This window comes from Microtus ochrogaster, chromosome 16 (genome assembly GCF_000317375.1).
Source record: "Microtus ochrogaster isolate Prairie Vole_2 chromosome 16, MicOch1.0, whole genome shotgun sequence".
NCBI classification, from domain to species: Eukaryota; Metazoa; Chordata; class Mammalia; order Rodentia; family Cricetidae; genus Microtus; species Microtus ochrogaster.
This window is the reverse complement of record NC_022018.1, coordinates 55409428-55429283: the sequence shown is the minus strand read 5'-3', so window position 1 is coordinate 55429283 and position 19856 is coordinate 55409428. Positions and strand designations below refer to the sequence as shown.

The window sequence follows — 19856 nt, the reverse complement described above, 5'->3', positions numbered from 1 at the left end:
ACACACTTAATTGTTTCCCTCCTAAAACCACAGTAATACTAGAGAAAATAAAATTGTAAATACTGATTTGGGTGGGACACAAACCTTTAATCCCAGCCCTCGGGAGACAGAGGCAGGATGATCTTATGAGTTTGAAGGCAGCCTGGGCTACACAGTGAGTTTCAGGCAGCCAGGGCTACATAGAGACCATGTTTCAAGGAATCAGAGACCTAAATATCCAAAACAATTCCACTCCTCTGCCAAAGGCAACTAACTTGGGGAAAACAGATGTTATGCACAAAATCAGAGAAAATTATCAAATCAGATGTTTGGGCTCTAGCCCCCCCCCCTTTTTTTTCTATAAATTATTACTGATGAAATTTAGACAGCTCTTTATTTTTTACCTTATGTGTATGTTTATTTTACCTATATGTATGTCTGTGTATCATGTATATGCCTGGTGCCCATGGAAACTAGAAGGTGGTGTCCTATCTTCTAGAACTGGAGTTACTTATGGTTTGGAATTGCCATGTGGATATTGGGAACCGAACCTAGGTCCTCTCGAAGACTAGCCAATGCTCTTAACCATTGAGTCATATCTCCAGTACTGCTTCTGATTTCTAAAGATTTATTTATTTATGGTTATAAGTGCTCTATTTGCATGTATGCCTGCATGATAGAAGAAGGCATCAGATCCTACTACTGTCAGCCACAATTCCCACAACCTAGGAATTGAACCCAGGTCCTCTAGAAGAGCAGCCAGTGTTTTTAACCACTGAGCCATCTCTCCAGCCCTGCTTCTGATTTCTAGACACTTCTGACAGCTAGAAGACAATTTCTTCAAAGTTCTGTACAAAATTTATTTCTAAATATCTAAAATAATTAGCCTGCTTATTAGTCAATACATGAGAAAAAAGAAGAGATTTTTCAGACATGTGAGATCTCAGAATTTTACTTTCCAAATAATCTTCAGAACAAGGGAGTAATCCCCGCTACTTAGCCACATAGTTCAGTTCTTTTGATTTCCACAGTTTTTGGTTTTTATCCCTTTTCCAATATTTAGCAATGAGGACAGTCTCATTCTCTTGTAGTCTCTGGGTTCATCGTCAATGACTGACTGAAAACACGCAGCAGATCAGTGTGTCAGGAGAGCACTTTTCTAGCGGTCCGATCTATTGATGAATCCAGATCTGAGTGGACTGTTGAGAGATGGCAAAACTGGAAGGGGAGGCCCTAGCTGGAAATGTGATCACTGGGGTCTGCACGCTGCGCTGGCCCCTTCCTTTACTCCTTTGCTTCCTGGCTGCCACGAGCTGAATAGCTCTGCTCCTGCCATGACAGACTGAAAACCTCCAAAACTGTGAGCTTAAATAAGTCTTCTTTCCTTGAACTGTCTTTTCCACACAGTTGTCAGCGATGAACTGACGACCACACTGGCCTTTACTCGTTACACACCTACAGTCCCGACTCTCGGCATAGTAGAGCTCTAACAGCTGATTGTTACCTGACGTTGTGAGGCTGTTTGTCACATGAAAGAACGGTGTTTGCGATGGATTGCTGTAGGTGCTGCCGCTGCTTCCTCAAGGTCTGCTGGAAGTCATCTTCCAGGGTCTGCACTACGTAACGCAGAAAGAGGACTCGTCCAGGCAGAGTTTGGCCCTGAGGAAGAGCAAATAAGCAGTCATGCTTGTTTCTCAGTCCCTTGAATGACAGGAAACCATGGGCTGTCATAACCAAAAGTCCAACGAAAGGCCATGAGCCAGTAGGTTTGCCTGTATCAAAGAGAGATTGGTGGGAGACAGCAGGTATTCTGAGTCTATAGAATCCACTATAGATTCTACCATACTCTACCAACTGTTTTCCAAAGTGGCTCTACCATCTGTGTTCTCACAGTAATGACAGACTCACTTATTCTTCACCTTCTTGCCTAAAAATGTGTGCAAAATAGATACTATATTAAATTCTATCTTAGCCCCTTTAGTGTTACAGTTTGAGTATGTGTCCTCTACAGGCTTATGCTCCAAAGAGGACAGCTCAGCTGGTGCTAAGTCACTGAGAGTATGCCTTTAAAGGATATGTCTTGATCCAGCCCCCTTTCTCCCTGCTTTGTGAATGCTGTAACTGATGACTTATCTCCACTGCCACACCTTTCCACTGGACTGTCTGACTCACTAGTTTGGAACAGAGCCAGCCAGCCATGGTTGGAATCTCTGAAACCAAGAGCCCAAATAAATCTGTCCTTTAAAATTCTTTCAAGTAGTGGTCACTGTGAGGAAAATTCTGATACAAGGATCAGCTTACCCATAGTCATGCACAAGGATACAAAAGTTGGTCATTCTGCAAAACTGAGATGGGGGGGGGATAAACTCTTCAGAGGAATGTCCTAGAATGTCTCTAGTATCCAACTTCCTCCAACCAGTACCAATTTCCTCTAATGTCATCAACCATGAACCCGCCAATGGAGTAAAAGCCCTCATTCAGTCACCCCCCCCCCTTTTTCCCTTCTGAGACAGGGTCTCTGCGTAATCCTGGCTGTCATGGAACTCACCCTGTACACCAGGCTAGCCTTGAACTCAGAGATCCACCTCCTTTGCTACTCTCCCCTGACAAGTACTGGCACTAAAGGTGTGCACCACCTCTGCCCTCTACTCAGTCACCTTTTTAAGGGCTAAATCTACAAGCTGGGGACAAAGCCTTTAACACACATGAGCATTTATAGAACCACTGGAGGTGGTATATATATTTTATCATTTTTGATCATACAGTTGTTTAATCTCTAATGATCTCTTTTTTCCTCCCTCCCTCCCTCCCTCCTTCTCTCTGGGTTTCTCTATATAACTGTGTAACAGCCCTGGCTGTCCTAGAACTCCCTTTGTAGAGCAGAATGGCCTTAAACTCTTCCACCTGAGTGCTAGGATTAAAGGTGTGTGCCACCACTCCCAGCTCCTTTATCCTAAAGTTTTCAAATGTTCTGTTAATTCACTAGTGTGGGATTTTTCCAGCTTTTCTATCTAAGCATTTAGTGCTATAAACTTGCCTCTTAACACTGCTTTCATTGTGTCCCATAAATTTGGGCATGTTGTGTGGTCATTTTCATTGAATTTTAGGAAGTCTTTAATTTCCCCCTTTATTTCTTCCTTGACCCATTGATGATTCAGGTGAGCATTGTTTAATTTCCATTTGTTTGTGGGTTTTCTGGAATTAGTATTGCTGTTGACTTCTAGTTTTAAAGCATGGTGATCTAATAAGGTACATTGGGTTATTCCAATTTTTTTGTATTTGTTGAGGTTTGTTTTGTTACCGAGTATGTGGTCAATTTTTGAGAAGGTTCCATGAGGTGCTGAGAAGAAGGTATATTCTTTTCTGTTTGGATGGAATATTCTATAAATGTCTGTTAAGTCCATTTGAGTCATAACATCTGTTAGTTCTCTTATTTCTCTGTTCATTTTTTGTCTGATTGACCTGTTCAGTGGTGAGAGGAGAGTGTTGAAGTCTTCCACTATTAGTGTGTGGGGTTTAATATATGATTTAAGCTTTAGAAGTGTTTCTTTGACATATGAGGGTGCCCTTGTATTTGGGGCATAGATGTTCAGTACTGAGATTTCCTCTTGATGGATTTTTCCTGTGACTAATATGAAATGTCGAAATGTCCTTCTTTGTCTCTTTTGACTGATTTTAGGTTGAAGTCTATTTTGTTAGATATTAGGATAGATACACCCACTTGTTTCTTAGGTCCATTTGATTGGTAGATTTCTTCCCAACCTTTTACTCTGAGGCGATGTCTGTCTTTTAGGTTTGAGATGCATTTCTTGTATGTAGACGAGGGATGGATTCTGTTTTCATATCCAATCTGTTAGCCTGTGCCTTTTTATGGGTAAGTTGAGTCCATTTACATTAAGGGATATTAATGACTAGTGATTGCTATCTCCTGTTAATTTAGTTTTCATCGTTGGTGATGTTAATCTGTGCATTTTTTTCTTCTTCTTACCTTTTCTACTCATCTTTTCCTCTAATAGGTGTGGTTGGGGCTGTCTGAGATTCTGTTGAATAATTTTCTAGGTGCCAGTGAATCCAAAGCTCAGATGGTTGTTCTTCAGGGTACAGTCAGTGTCACAGTTCTAGTTACCCCGTTGGTTATTCTTGTTCCTGGAGGTAGCTCAGTGCTCCTGTGCTTTGGTCTGCTCCCTTGGAGTTTGCTGTCTGAAGCCTACTTTGGCCTAGGCTGCTGGCTTTGATCTGTTTCTGTAAATCTTGATCTGGATCTCCTCCTGCAGAAGTCCCTGGCTTGGAGTTGGACTTGTTCTGGTAGAGATTGCTGACTCTAGATCTGGTCGCTGGGTCAATCCTGATCTGCCCGTGTCCTGGGACTGGGTTTGCTCCTGGCTTCTGCTCTTGGTGGAGCTTGTTCTGTGTCTCAGGTAACTGGTTCAGTCCCACTCCAGTTCTGCTGGAGATCGCAGACTCTGAGTCAGGTCGTTGGCTCAATCTTGGTCTGCCAGTGTCCCAGGAATGGGTTGGCTTCCAGGGCTGGATTTGCTCCTGGCTTCTGCTCTCACAGCTCCTTTAATGATCTCCTATGTTTATTTCCTTTTTCATCTCTTATTTATTTAAATATTTTGTTCTTTCCCTTAACTCTAGCTAACAGCTTTATTTTTAGTTTTTGGAGAATGAACTCTTGGGTTGTGATCTTTTTTGAGAGTTACATATTTGAAGAAAGTAGCTTTTCTACTATGTACAAATTGGATTTATTTAAGGCAAGACATTTAGCAATTAGCATGGCTTGAAATTCTGGACCTGTCCCCTTTCCAGTAATACCCGCTTTAGGCATGTACATGTACTGCCCCTATTCTGTTTTCTTTTGTATATGTGGGTGCATGCACTTGCAGGGAGGGCAGAGGAAGACATCAGGTGCCTTGCTCTATCACTTTGTCTTATCCCCATGGTCTCTCTCTCACTAATTTAGAAGCAGGCTGATGGCATACAAGCTCAAGAAAATCCTCTTGTTTCTGCCCCCACAGTGCCAGGGGTTACAGGTATGTATAGCCCACCCATCTTTTTAGATGGATGTAGGGGATTTGAACTCAGGTACTCACGCTTGCACAGAAGATGCTGAGCTATCTTCCCAGCCTCCTGCATGATAGTTAAACTTTTTGGGCTGGGTGGTGGTGGCACATGCCTTTGATCTAAGCATTTAAGAGGTAAAAGCACACACATTTCTGAGTTTGAGGTCAGTCTGGTCTATGGAACGAGTTCCAGGACAGCCAATGGAATACAGAGAAACCTTGTCTCAACATAACCAAACCAAACCAAACCAAACCAAAACTTATTGTTTAAATATTAATTATATTTACATGAGTGTATATGCATGTGCACATGTTCATGTAATATACACATGTGTGGAAGGCAGAGGACAACTTATGAAAGTCAGTTCTCTCCTTCTGCCATGTGAGTCCAGAAGATTAAACCCAGGCTGGTAGGCTTGACACCTAGTTTCTTTACCTGGTGAGCCATCATGCTGGTCCTCATATATCATACTTTTGTTTTTTTTAAAGATTTATTTATTATATATACAGTGTTCTGCCTGAATGTATGCCTGCAGACCAGGAGGACACAAGATCTCATTACAGATGGTTGTGAGTCACTGTGTGGTTGCTGGGAATTGAACTCTGGATCTTTGGAAAAGTAGCCACATGAGTCAACTCTCCAGTCCCTATACCATGCTTTTAAATGTATATTTAGCATGCCATGATCTGCATGTGGCAGTTAAAGGTCAGAGGATAACTTAAGAATCCCATCTCTCCTTCCATTTTGTTGAAACAGGTTCTCTCTTTCTTGCTTTCCAAGACAGGGTTTGTGTTCCTGGCTGTCCTGGAACTCTCTTTGTAGACTATGCTGGCCTTGAACTCACAGGAATCCACCTGCCTCTGCCTCCTGAGTGCTGGGATTAAAGGCCTGTGCCACCACGCCCAGCCTGTAACTGCTTGTCTCTAGTTTGTCTGCTTTACTGTTTATTCCAGCACACTTACCTAATCTGCCATCTCTTGGAGGATGCTGACTCCAACTCACTACGCTCACTATAAGAGTGCTGGGATTACACATTTGTAAACCATAGTGAGTTTTCTAACATAGGCTCTGGGGATCAAACCCAGAATGTCATAATTTTACCTACTGAACTATCTTGCTAGCCTTCATGTACTTTTGTTTTGTTTCTAGACAGGGTTTCTCTGTGTAACAGTCCTGGCTCTCCTAGAACTTGTTCTGTAGACCAGGCAGGCCTTGAACTCACAGAGATCCGCCTGCCTCTACCTCCTGAGTGCTGGGATTAAAGATGTGCACCACCACTGCCTGGCTATGTACTGTACTTTTAACTGTCTTATTTTCCCAAGTGGCTTGATTCTCAGACCTCTCTTGCTTCCCCTGGTGTCTGTCTATTGAACTGTAGACACTATTGGTAGTTTCAACCAGACATTATGGCCTGTTTTCAAACCATTCTATTGTTTTTGCCCATGCTCTGATGCAGGCAGGTCAAAAGTTAATCTCTTGAGCAGCTCCCCGACAAATTGACACACTTGGGGTATGGCAAGTCTGTCTCTAAGAAGGAGCTGGGGAATGAGTGGTTTCTTTCTGGATGTAGCTTGTTACATTAAGAAAGGGGTGGGCTGGAGAGATGTCTTGCAGTTAAGAGCACTGACTATTCTTCCAGAGAACCCTGATTCAATTCCCAGCACCCACATGGCAGCTCACAACTGTCTGTAACTCCAGTTTCAGGGAACCCAACACCTCACACGGACATACACATCAATGCACATAAAATAAAAAATAAATAAAAAAAGAAAGGGGTAAATACCTGAGCATGGTCAACAGTACAAAGTTGCTCCCTCTACTGATGGAGCACCCTCATGGTCAGGAGTCAGACTGCTCTGCAGCTACTCTGGAGCTCTCACAAGTCTTGTGATCTATTTGTCGTCTCGTAGTTTGAGTAAGATGTCTCCCATAATTCTCAGGCATTGGAATATTTGGTCCCCCATTGGTGGTTGTTTGGGAAGGATTAGAAAGTGTGGCCTTGGAAGAGGTGTGTCACTGGGGTGGACTCTGGTTTCAAAAGTCTCCCACCGTTCCTATCCTGCTTTTAGATCAAGATGTGAGCTATCAGATGTTCCTGCTGTCATGACTTTGCTCGGTCATCCTGGACTCTAACCCCTAGAACCACACTTTACTTCTACTTTACAAGAGTTTTGATGTAGTCATGTCTTAAGCTTTGTTGTACATATGCGACTGAGTTTATTATCACCAGGAAAGTTTTTCCTCAAACTGTGTGCTTAAATATGCCTAAAATAAACTTCCAGGAGTCAGACTCTCAATGTTTGAAATAACACTGGAGTTGTGCTGAACCAAATTTCCTTCTTGCCTCCCATGAATCCACATTCTGCTGGTTTTGGTTGTAGGCAGAGACCCCTCCGCCACTCTGACTGGCTATGACTACGTGGTGTTTTGGATAAATGTGGGCGACTTTGGGGCTTTGAACTAAAAGTGACTAAATGCTCTAAGAGTTTAATGGGCCAAGTTAGTAGAAGCCTGGAAGACAGTGCAAAGAGCTGTGTGGACTTTGGAGGTCCATTCAGAGGTTTTGGAGGGGAACAATATTTGCAATTGGGCTGGGAACTGTTCTTGTGATATTCTGGCAAAGAACATGGTTGCTTTTTTACTTTGTCCTAAGAATTGACCTGAGGCTAAATTGTGAAGTATTAGAAGATTAGTTTCCTTGGAAGATGACAGTCCAATATTCACCCTGTGTCGTGGTTATTAGTAATCACTCTCTCAAGTCTACAATGAGGAAAGAAAGTGGAGCAGGAAGAAATATAAAGTGTACAGTTTGACAAGAATAGCATCCAGGAAATTTAAATATTGGAGCTAGCTTTGTGCTGAAAGATATGAGGAGATTAAGAAAGCCTGACCACATTGGAGTAAATGGAGGGACACTTTCACAGAGATCTCACCCAACTAAGCTCCCAGCTTCTGAAAGGAAAAGACAGGAGGAATTTTCTGCTCCTAAAAACTGCTGCAAAAACAGGTGGTAGTGCATGCCTTTAATCCCAGCACTTGGGAGGCAGAGGCAGAGTCTCTGTGAGTTCAAGGCCAGCCTGGTCTACAAAGCAAGTTCCAGGACAGGTTCCAAAGCTATAGAGAAACCTTGTCCTGACAAACCAAAAACAAAACAAAACAAAAACCAAAAATCAAACAAACAAACAAAACCTGCTGCAAATATGATTCGAGGGGCCAGGATCTATCCCAAGCAAGCAGCCAAGCTTGGCAGTATTGTCCATGTAGTTCTGGCTTTACAGCCATGCAGGGTATATGAGTAATGGGGCTGTGCAATCTTCCTCCACAGTGAAGGAGAGCTGCTGAGAGCAGATATGTGGCAGGAGAGTCCCTGCACAAAGCTTTGAAGACCCCAAAATACTGGAGATGCCAGAGCCATTAGACATCTCCTAAGGGGAACTGCATACAGGGAGTAGGACCAGCGAGAGAGAGAGAGAGAGAGAGAGAGAGAGAGAGAGAGAGAGAGAGAGAGAGAGAGAGGTATGTTGCAGGCTGATGTGGGAGTGTCTGTTGCTTTCATTGGTTAATTAATAAAGAAACTGCTTGGCCTGATAGGTTAGAACATAGGTGGGTGGAGTAAACAGAACAGAATGCTGGGAGAAAGAGGAAGTAAGGCAGATGCGATGAAATAAGCTGGCAGGTCAGACGTGCTGAATCTTTCCCGGTAAGACTGGTGCTACACAGATTACTAAATAAGATAAGTCACCACCTTGTGGTGCTACATACATTAATAGAAGTGGGCCAAACAGTGTTTATATGAATACAGTTTGTGTGTTGTTATTTTGGGGCATAAGCTAGCCAGGCAGCCGGGAGCTGGGTGGCAGGAACGCAGCCCGCAGCTCCTTCAACAGCAGGCAGCAAAGCCAGAAGGGTGGAGTCATCTAGCCCTTTGACATTAGACATGGAGATACAGGATTTGGAGTTTGCTCTACTGTGTTTTCCTGTGGTCCAGCACTTCCTCCCCTTGCCCCATTTCCTCTCTTTTGGAATGGTAATGTGTATTCTGTGCCATTGTAGAGGGAGGTGTATAATGTGTGTTTTGAGTTTATATAGGGTTACAGTTAAGACCCTACCTTGAGTCTCATAAGAGACTTTAGACTTTTAAACAGTGTTGAGTCTGAAAGACTATGGGGCTTTTGAAGTTGGACTGAACATATTTTGCATTATGATATGGCCACAACACTATGGGCCAGGAAGTAGAATGTGGTGGTTTTAATGAGATTGGTCCTCATAGGTTCATATATTTTACACTTGGTCTCCAGTTAGTGCAACTGTTTGGGAAGGATTACGATGTGTGGCCTTGTTGAAGGAGGTGTCTCACTGCAGGTGGTCCTATGGTTTCAAAAGCTCCCTTCAGTGCCAGTGTGTGCTCTTTGATTCCTGTTTGTGGATCTAGATGAGAGTTCTCAGCTGTTGCTCCAGTGCTATGCTCCTTGCCATGATGGTGATGGGCTCTTATCCTAGGAGACTGTATGCCATAAATAAACCCTTCCATCTTTTATTTTATTGGTTTTTCAAGACAAGGTTTCTCTGTATAACAGCACTGGCTGTCCTGGAATTCACTCTGTAGACCAGGCTGGCCTTGAACTCAGAGACCACCTGCCCCGCCTCCCAAAAGGCGGGTGCCCTTGCTCTAAATTCTTCTTCTTTTTGAGGGGGGAGGAGGTTTTGAGACCCGGTTTCTCTGTAGCTTTTGTTCCAGAATGCAGCAGTTGACAGCTCCATGTAATGACTCTCAGCAGGCACTCACTCACCATCCACACTGAACTCACTCTTCCCTCTCAGTATGTAGCTTGCATTTCTGAGTGAAGACTTCTTTGGGCTCCAGTGCAAAGATTTCCCTTCCACACGTGCTCTAGCTCATGGCTGTCTCTGCCCAGCTTCGTTACTCATCACTCTGATGTTTTCCTTAGACCTTTTGAATCTTCATTCCACGCACTGTCCCTCTCTGTTTTCATAGCTATGCATTTGCGAGCACTTTAACAGTTACTAATCTGCAGCACTGGGGATTGGATTCAGGATCTCATGCATGGCAGGTAAGTGCTTGCTCCACCATTGAGCTGTTTCACTAACCCTTTTACTAATATTTTCAGTTTCATCTCAAGGAGAGAAGACATAATATACTAATATCCAAGTTGGGAAACCACATTTTTTTTAACAGTAATCTTTTGGTACAGTAGGGTTGTCAACAGGAAATAATGGCTCAGGGGTAAAGGCACTGTTCCCAAGTCTGACTGTCTGCAGGAAATAATGGCTTGGCAGTAAAGACACCTGGTCCCAAGCCTGACAACATGAGTTCAGTCTCCAGGACCCACAGGACAGAAGGAGAACTCCTACAAGTTATTTTTTGACTTTCAAATACACAACCATACTCACACCCACATACAAATAAATGTAATTTAAAAATTCCTCTGCTCCCTGGTAGTCTAGTGGTAAAAAATAAAATAAAATAAAATAAAAATTCCTCTGCAAAAGATATATCTTCGTAATTTATGTTACCTCTTCCTCCATGACGTAGGTGAGCAGTTTCCAGTCCCATTCCACTGTCTTGGCATTGGCTGGATGCAACCTGAAAGTCAGGTGACATCAGTCAGAATTCTAGAAAATTTACTGGCAGAAGGGATAGGGTCTGTAAGATGACAGGCAACTACGCATCTTCTTACCCTCAGCAGCTGACCTACCCCAGTACCACACCATGTCAGTCTGGCCAGCTCATAGTCATTGAGCTTTATGTACTGGGACAGCATGAAGCTGTTCATTTATTGTGTTAACTACAATATTTTATCTTTTGGTTCACTGTGACTGTCTCAAAAAGTGACTCATATCTCATGATAAGCGAATTATAATAGAACTCAGTTTCAGAATTGTGTAATTACGAAAGTTGATTTTCTAACTTAAAGTACTATAAAAATCTGAAGCTGAAGACTACAGCGTAGATCCCTAAAGCCAAAACCAAGGCAGAGTTGAAAACTGGGTACCAGTAGCCTTTTATGAAACAGTGTCAAATAATATCTTATTCCCAGGTTTCTAGTGAAAACAAGTCATTAAATTCTTTTACCAGCAATTGAAGCCAGTTTTGATTGGGTTTCCTATCATTTGCAATCAACATTATTAAGAAACTTCCCTAGGTCAGCTGAATAACGCTTAGACAGGAGAAGCTGTGCCCTGAGTCTACATTCCCTAGAAGACTTGGTCAACCAGTGGTAATGATTCATACTGTTGGATTTTCATGAGAAGCATGTAGGCCTCCTTGAGGACATCCACAGTCTCAGAGCCACTGAGCAGGATTTTCTGGATGATGTGAGCCACAATTTCTCTGGGTGGGTAATGCTGGGGTGAAACAAAGTCCATTAAAAACTGCACAGTCCCCAAAGGAAAGTTTTCTTCAATAGTGTTTGCCACCATTCTTAGTCTTCGATGAGGGATGGGTTCTAATTTCTGACCCTTGCTCTGTAGAGACAAAGAGATAGACAGACATCAGGATGGGTTCTACACTTCCTGAAAGCAAGAGGTTCTGCAACAGGTTGAGAACAGCAAAGGTTTCTATGCATTTCAAATATTGTACTAAAGAGAGACAAGAAAACTCTAAAAATAAATCTTTTAACGATGGATGTAGGGAAGCTAAAAGACAGGAATTCTAAATTCTCCATACAAGATGACTTCATCTATATTAAAATGTAACAGAAAGCTAGATGTGGTGTGGCATGCCTTTAATCCCAGCACTTGGGAGGCAGAGGCACTTGGATCTCTGAGCCCAAGGCCAACCTGGTCTACGAGTTCCAGGACAGCCAGAACTACAGAGAAACCCTGTCTCAAACAAACAAACAAACAAACAAACAAACAAACAAACAATAAGAACAGAAAAGTAACAGAATGGCAAGTATCAAAGCAAGAGATGCCAAGAACAGTCAGAGATGGGTTTTAAGTTCCTAATCTTCCTGCCTCCACCTTCCAAGTGCTAGGATTATGGGGCAGTGACAAAAGTATAGTAGACACTTTAATAGAGATAAGAAGACTTGAGTGGGGCTGGAGAGAGCTCAGCGGTTAAGAGCACTGGTTACTTTTCCAGAGTTTGAGTTCAATTCCCAGCAACCACATGGTGACTCACAATCATCTATAGTGGGATCTTATGCCCTCTTCTGGCATAAAGTTGTATGTGCAGATAGAACACTCATACATGAAAAAGAAAAAAACAGACGTGAGAAGGTTTTGTTGTTGGAAGAATGAATACCACGTTCTTCCCGCTCCCTTCCTTCCAGTCCTTCTCTTTTCCTCTTGAGAGGGTCTCATCTCATACAGCCTAGGTTGATACTATTTTTGCAGCAGACACTTGAATTCCTGATTTGCCTGCCTACAGCTCCCAAGCACTAGCATTACAGGCATGTATCACCACACATGGTTTTATAAACAACAAAACCAATAACAAATATACATTCTTAAAAAAATATCAATTACTAAACAAAAAAAGGAAAATGGTTATGTATAAAAGGCAATTGGGAGCCGGGCGGTGGTGGCGCACACCCTTAATCCCAGCACTCGGGAGGCAGAGGCAGGCGGAACTCTGCGAATTCGAGGCCAGCCTGGTCTAGTTCTAGTTCCAGCTAGTTCCAGGACAGGAACCAAAAAGCTACGGAGAAACCCTGTATCGGAAAAAAAAAAAGCAATTGGGAAGGAAATACATGGAATTATCCATAATAAATATTGTCTGATAGCACTATGGGTGACTTTAAACACATTCATTTTTATTTTTATGAGTGCATGTGTGTCTGGGTGTGGAGTACCCTGGAGCTGAAGTTCAGGAGGTTCTGATCCACCCTATGTGGATGCTGGGAACTGAACCTTGTTCCTCTGGAAAAGCAGTGGACACTACTAAGCACTGAGCTATTTTCCAGTCCTGCTTCGTTGACTTTTAAAAGTTACATTTTATTTATTATCTGTTTGTGTGTGTGTTTATGAGCACAAGTGTACACCGCAGCGCAGATGTGGGGTCAGAGAATAATGTGGAGGAGTCAACTCTCTGCTTCTACCAGTGGATTCAGTCTACAGGATACAAGTTGCCAGGCTTGGCGCAAGTGCCTTTATCTACTGAGCCATTTTGCTAGCCTACCTACCTTTTGATTTAGTTTTTGTTGTTGTTTTTGAGGCAGGGTTTCTCTGTGTAGCCCTGGTTGTCCTCGAGCTCAGAGATCCTCCTGCCTCTGCCTCCAGAGTGCTGGGATTAAAGGCGTGCACCACTACTGAGTACTTTAGATATACCTTAAAGTTGAGGATTTGGTTTTGGATAACAAAAAGGTTTCATGCTATGAGACTGTCACAACATTTTTGTCCATATATGTCTAATTTAGTTCCCATAGGTCAATGAAGATACATGAGAAATGATATCCACATTAAAGTTTTAAAATTGAATTCTACTCCCAAATACAAGAGGTGACTTCAGACATGGAAGTGACAAGAGTCTTTTCTCTGTGATATGTATTGTATGGTATCAGGAAGAGAAGAAGAAAGGAATGGAAGACAAGAATTTGATGAAGGGCAACAACGAGTCAGACTAACAAGTATTTTACACATATCATCTCATTTAGCGGCCCTAGGAGGTGTGTTTTTACCCCTCCTTTACAGACAGGGGAGGCTAAGGCTCACAAGGAAAGTGATGTGCACAGTGCTGGGTTTTAAAGAGTGAGCTGAGATTGGAACACAGCTCTAACTCCACTTTCAAGTGGGGGAAGATAAAAAATTTCATTTCTAGCTAGGTGGTGGTGGCATAAGCCTTTAATCCCAGCACTTGGGGGACAGAGGCAGGCAGATCTCAGAGAGTTTGAGGCTAACCTTGTCTGCCAAGCAAGTTCCAGGACAGCCAGAACTGCTACACAGACACAAATAGACAGACAGACAGACACACACCATTTCTATTTGGCCCATTCTCTAATGTGTGGACTCCAGTCATAGTAACTTTATCAAAGGCCTATGGGAGCAGACATAATCCCCAAGGGAGTGAGTATACTAACTTACCTCCCGTGTGTCTTTATCTGGTATTAATGTCTGGAAGAAGAGATGATGTACTGGAGGTCGTAAAAAGTATTTCAGTCTATGCAGGCAAGGTTTATTGTATACCCCAACTTGCGGTATTTGTCCTTGTATCTGGGCAGACCCAGGGTTGGCAAACTGTGGCAATGATTTCTCTTTTCTGGCTAAGTTGTCTGTGAAAGGGAGCCCAGACTGCGGAGACAGTGGACTGGCAGAGCCACTTGGAGAGGACGGAGCTGAAATATCCATAGGAGTGTCACGATTCTGCACATCATCTGGGGAAGATTTTGGCTTGTCTCTTGCTAAGTCCAGTAACCCTTGTGGTGAGTGTGACACATCTCCTGGTAAGTGTGGTGTATCTACAACTGATGGTAGCACACCCTCCGGGGACCGCATCACATCTGGTGACTGTGGCACACCTTCTGGGGACCGCATCACATCTGGTGGCTGTGGCACACCTTCTGGGGACCGCATCACATCTGGTGACTGTGGCACACCTGGGGACTGCATCACACCTCCTGATGACTGTGACACACCTGGGGACTGCATCATATCTACTGATGACTGCACCACACCTCCTGGTGATTGCATCATACCTCCTGACGACTGTGTTACACCTGACAACTGTGTCATACCTCTTGATGACTGCATCACAACTCCTGGTGACTGCATCACACCTCCTGGTGACTGTGTTACACCTCCTGATGATTGTGTTATACCTCTTGGTGACTGCATCACACCTCCTGATGACTGTGTTACACCTGATGACTGTGTCACACCTCCTGGTGACTGCATCACACCTCCTGATGACTGTGTTACACCTAATGACTGTGTCACACCTCCTGGCGACTGCATCACACCTCCTGATGACTGTGTTACACCTGATGACTGTGTCATACCTCCTGGTGACTGCATCACACCTCCTGATGACTGTGTTATACCTCTTAGTGACTGCATCACACTTCCTGATGGCTGTGTTACACCTGATGACCGTATCAAACCTCCTGGTAACTGCATCACATCTCCTGATGACTGTTTCACATATCTTGGTAACTGCCCCACTTTTGGTGACTGTGGCACATCTTCCAGCAGTGGTGGCAAATCTTGCAGTGACCGCAGCACAACTTGTAGTGACAGTGGCACATCCTGAAGTGACCATGGCATGTCTTGTAGTTGTGTCACACTGTGTGGATATGACAGGTTTTGAGGTCGGCCTGGAACATCTTGAGGTAGGCCCAGAGTGTCTTGGGGTGGGTAAAGTGGGTGTTGAGGATGCCATGATAAATTCTGATGTGTGCTTGGCATACTCTGCTGAGGGCATGGCACTTCTTGAGGTGGATGAGGCAAAGCTTGGAGTTGGCACTGCACAGTTTGTGATGGGCATGACAAGGCTTGTGATGGACATGACAAAGCTTGTGGTGGACCCGACAAGGCTTGTGGTGGACATGAGGAAGCTCGTGTTGGACAGGGTGAAGCTCTTAGTGGGCATGCTAAGGCTTGCAGTGGGCATAGCAAGCCTTGTGGTTGGCAAGGCACATCCTGTTGTGGGCATGGCAAAGAGGCCCTCTGATTGCTGCTGCTACTGTTATTGCTTGTTGAGGAGAAGGAACTAACATCTGAAGAGAGCTGTAGGCTTGTCAAGAAGCTGAGGTCACCTTTGTACGTGATCGAACTACAGTTTGGCTCTGGTGGATAAACAGAGTCCTGGCTAATAGATGTAGGGGGTCGAGAACCTTCAAATATGTTTTCTTCCAACAAATCCAGATCTACAGGATCATTGTGGACGATTCTCTGTGTCACAGGCTGAGAGTCTCTGTCTCTATGGGCTTCTGTTACCTCTTTGCCTGAAAGACTGACACTTGTCTGAAGACAGGGTGGCTCCTTCTGAGAGGAAGCTACAGGTTCCAAAGTCAAATCAAAAGTGGCAATAGGTCTATTTTCTTCCTCACTTCTTGTCAGATCAATCACACAAAGTCCATTACGGTCTTTTGCCCTTGTTCTGGTCTCTCTAGTTAGGTCAATGAAGTCCTGTTAAAGATGGGAGAAGAGAAGAGTGAAAGAAGGGCACATTAACTTTATTTGAGAAGACTGAGGTTTTAGCTTTTAATGATGAACATCACTTTACTTTTTCATCTCATTGGTATTTCTATATATACCTGCAGTGCTAGTGATTGAACCTAGGGCCTGGTGCATGCTGGGTAAATGATTTCCCTCTGAGCTATATCTCAAGTTTTCTATGCATCTTCTATAACATAAATATTAGTTTTATTTTCTTTAGTTAACATTTTGCTAATGTGTTGTGGAATATTATTTTCACTAGGCAAAGGTGTGTTACATTTGTTTATGCTACAGAATATTACTTTAACTGTAATATTCACAAACAGAAAGCAACCTTTACTTGAAGAACAAATTTCCAGGATAATCTGCAAAAGAAGTTAAGCAAGATGGTAAGTTAATATGAGGACCTTGGTACTAAGACACATTGATTGTCACAGGATTCAGGAGTTCCCAAAGATACCTAGTTTCATCAGAGAAGGCTCTCAAGGATGGACATATAAATAGGAACAAATTTATTGGGAAAAAAATGCAAAAGTACACTCCTAAAAGGGAGAGAAAAGTAGGCAACTTAGCTGGATAATTGAATTTTTAAGGGTTAGAGAAAAAAACTTTCATTTATCCTATGCATTTGTAAGTGTAATTTTTTCTGGAAACTGGGAGGACATTTTGAGAATCACAGGAGAGGTTTGACTAAACACAAAATGTTTAGAGTCACGGGCAACATCTACATGTAAGTACAGCTATAATTAAATGCTAAAGAAGTTGACGGGGATTTCGGGTCTCTAAATCTCCTAGAGCACAGCTAACTACCCTTGCAGAACACACTATGTTGTGCAGTCTGTATCTGGATGAAGACATAACCATCCAGTTGAATTTACATGTAGTGGGGCTGGAGATATAGTTCAGTAGTTAAGAGCATTGACTACTCTTCCAGAGGACTGGGTTAGACTCCCAGCATCCATAGAATGGTTTACAAGTATCTGCTGTTCTAGTTCCAGGGGACTGGATCTCTGGTCTCCATAGACATAAGACACATAGCTGATACAAAGACACAGGCAAAACACCCACACATAAAATAAAATTAAAAATATTTACATTCCATTATCTTGTCTCCCTGATTACTCATGTCATTTTTCTATGATTTCTTAAATTTTCACAATGATACTGCAGGATGGTATTACCATCTCCATTATATACATTCAAAAATTAGTTTTGAGGGACCAGGTTACTTACCTAAGGATTCTAGAGCTAAGTAGTAGGGACAGATATTAAAATTCAACTTTCTGTCTTTCCTGTTGAATACCTAGGGATGCATTAACTTTTTCCAATATGTAATCAGCTTTACTCTTTTTGTTTTTCTTTTCTTTTTTTTTTTTAATGAGTTATCTATGCCTCCATGTCTGTTTGTATGAGTGTCACATCCCCTGGAACTGGAGTTACAGACAGTTGTAAGCTGTCATGTGAGTGCTGGGAATTGAACTTGGGTCCTTTAGAAGAGCAGCCATGCTCTTAACCACTAAACCACCTCTCCAGCTCCCTGTCTTTACTTTTCTGAGACAGGATCTCACTTTGTAGCTCTGGCTGGCCTGGAACTCACTGTGTAGACCAGACTGGTCATGAACTGACAGATATCACCTTGTTTCAGTCTCCTGAGTGCGAGGATTAAAGGCATGCACCACCACACCTCACCCATGATGTGATCAGCATTAAAAGGGATTGTTTTTAAAACAGTAAGGGGTAGGTATAAAAGCAATGGTCTGAGTTTTAACTAATGGAAAACCACTAATCTTTATTCCCATTCCTCAGCAGGTCGATCAAATTATAAGTTGATGTCAGCCAGAGGTACTGTCACCACCTATTGTGCCATGAGCCTGGAATAACACTGTGTTGGTCTCTAGGAGTCTTCTCACCTGGTTGGATACCATCACTATTAGTATATTATGGTCTGGCAATGTAAACTATAGCCACTATAGTCAGCATACAATTTCTCTCACTTTTAAATGTTATTATTGTTTAGTTAGCATACAAAGTGTTTCACTATGGCTGGGGGGGGGGGTGGCGCATGCCTTTAATCCCAGCACTCGGGAGGCAGAGGCGGATCTCTGTGAGTTTGAGGTCAGCCTGGTCTACGAGAGCTAGTTCCAGGACAGGAACCAAAAGCTACAGAGAAACCCTGTCTCGAAAAATCCAAAAAAAAAAAAAAAAAGTGTTTCACTATGATACTTTTATACAAGAGTTTGTCTTCTTGGTGGTCATGAACAGCTTTCTTCATCTTCCCCACTCCTTGTTGGTGTTGTAGGGAGGCCACTCATTTGTTCCCAGCTGCTTAGCCCGAAATAATCACACAGAAATCATATTATTTGCCATACTGTTTGGCCAATAGCTTAAAAGCATATTTCTGGCTAACTCATACCTTAAATTAACCCATCTCCATTAATCTGTGTATTGCTAACATGTTGTGGCTTTCTGGGTAAAGTTCCGGTGTCTGTCCCTGGTGGGGCTACATGGCTTCTCCTGACTCCGCCCTCTTTCTTCAAGCATTCAGCCTAGCTTTCCCCGCCTAGTTCTGCCCTGCACTGCCATAGGCTCAAAGCAGTTCTTTATTAATCAGGGGGATTCACAGCATACAGAGGGGAATCCCACATCATGTTGGTACCCTTCTTTCCCTTTGCTTTCATGCTGTTTCTCTTAATAGATGTGAAGATCACATCTGTCAACAGATTCAAAGACATGGAGTTCTGAGAGGGTCAAGTACAAATCTGCTATGTGCGTAGTCCTAGAATAGGAATTGTTTGGCAAAATCAAAATCCTCAGTTTCTAGGAAAGAACCATACGGCATTGGTGCCTTTGATGATACCCAGCAGAAAGCTGAACATACAGACCTGAGCTCCAAAGGTTTTAATTTAACTCACCCCCCACCCCAAGCCAACTGCTAAAATGCAACTCGGAAGGTTGGGTGTATAGTTTAGGATTGGAGTACTTGCTTAGCTCACAAAGACCCTGCACTCAATCCCAGCAACAGACACATATAGATACATACATAGACATCACAAATCACTTCCATTTTCAACCATCAGTTTGACATGAACTTCAGGATTAAAGTCAAATGCATTAGCAAGATTCATAAAGGTTCTTCATCATAACTCTGTCTACTCCTTATTGCATGATGTATCCCCAAACGTGCTAAATTTCTCAATTATCTTTAATGTTTGCTTCTGCTCTTTCTTTTACTTGCAGTGACTATGGTAACTATTAATTGCCTGTCTCTTTTGAATTTCTCATTTTTCTAGTTATACATCTTTTAATTATATTTTCAGTTGCTGATCTGGAGATTATAGTCTGGAAATTTAGTATGTTGTAGTATGCTTAAAATTATTTATGTGTGAGAGTGTTCTATATGCATGTGTATCCTGATGCCTTCTGATCGCCCAAGATTGTGGTTATAGATGGTTGTGAGCTGCCAGGTGGGACTGGGAATTGAATCCAGATCTTTTGGAAAAGTAGGCAGTGCTCTTAACCACAGAGCCATCTCTCCAGCGTCTCCTTTCTCCACACAGGGTTTCTCTGTGTAACTTTGGAGCCTATCCTGGAACTTGCTCTGTAGAACAGGCTGTTCTCAGCACTCAGAGATCCACCTGCATCTGTCTCCCTAGTGTTGGGATTAAATGCATGCACACTACAACTGCCTGGCTCCA

At 42.8% G+C, this 19856-nt stretch overlaps 1 protein-coding gene across 1 annotated transcript in view; it reads right to left on the bottom strand.

The window, feature by feature from the left end:
• The window catches only part of Simc1 (SUMO interacting motifs containing 1), a 36118-nt gene that overhangs the window by 11503 nt on the left and 4759 nt on the right, over positions 1-19856 (bottom strand). Inside the window, exons 2-5 of the mRNA XM_005355202.2 lie at positions 14089-16131; positions 11297-11529; positions 10579-10648; positions 1484-1638 (exon numbers count right to left, since the gene is read on the bottom strand). Of these exons, the coding sequence (XP_005355259.1) occupies positions 1484-1638; positions 10579-10648; positions 11297-11529; positions 14089-16131 (2501 nt within the window). The remainder of the gene's footprint in view (positions 1-1483; positions 1639-10578; positions 10649-11296; positions 11530-14088; positions 16132-19856) is intronic.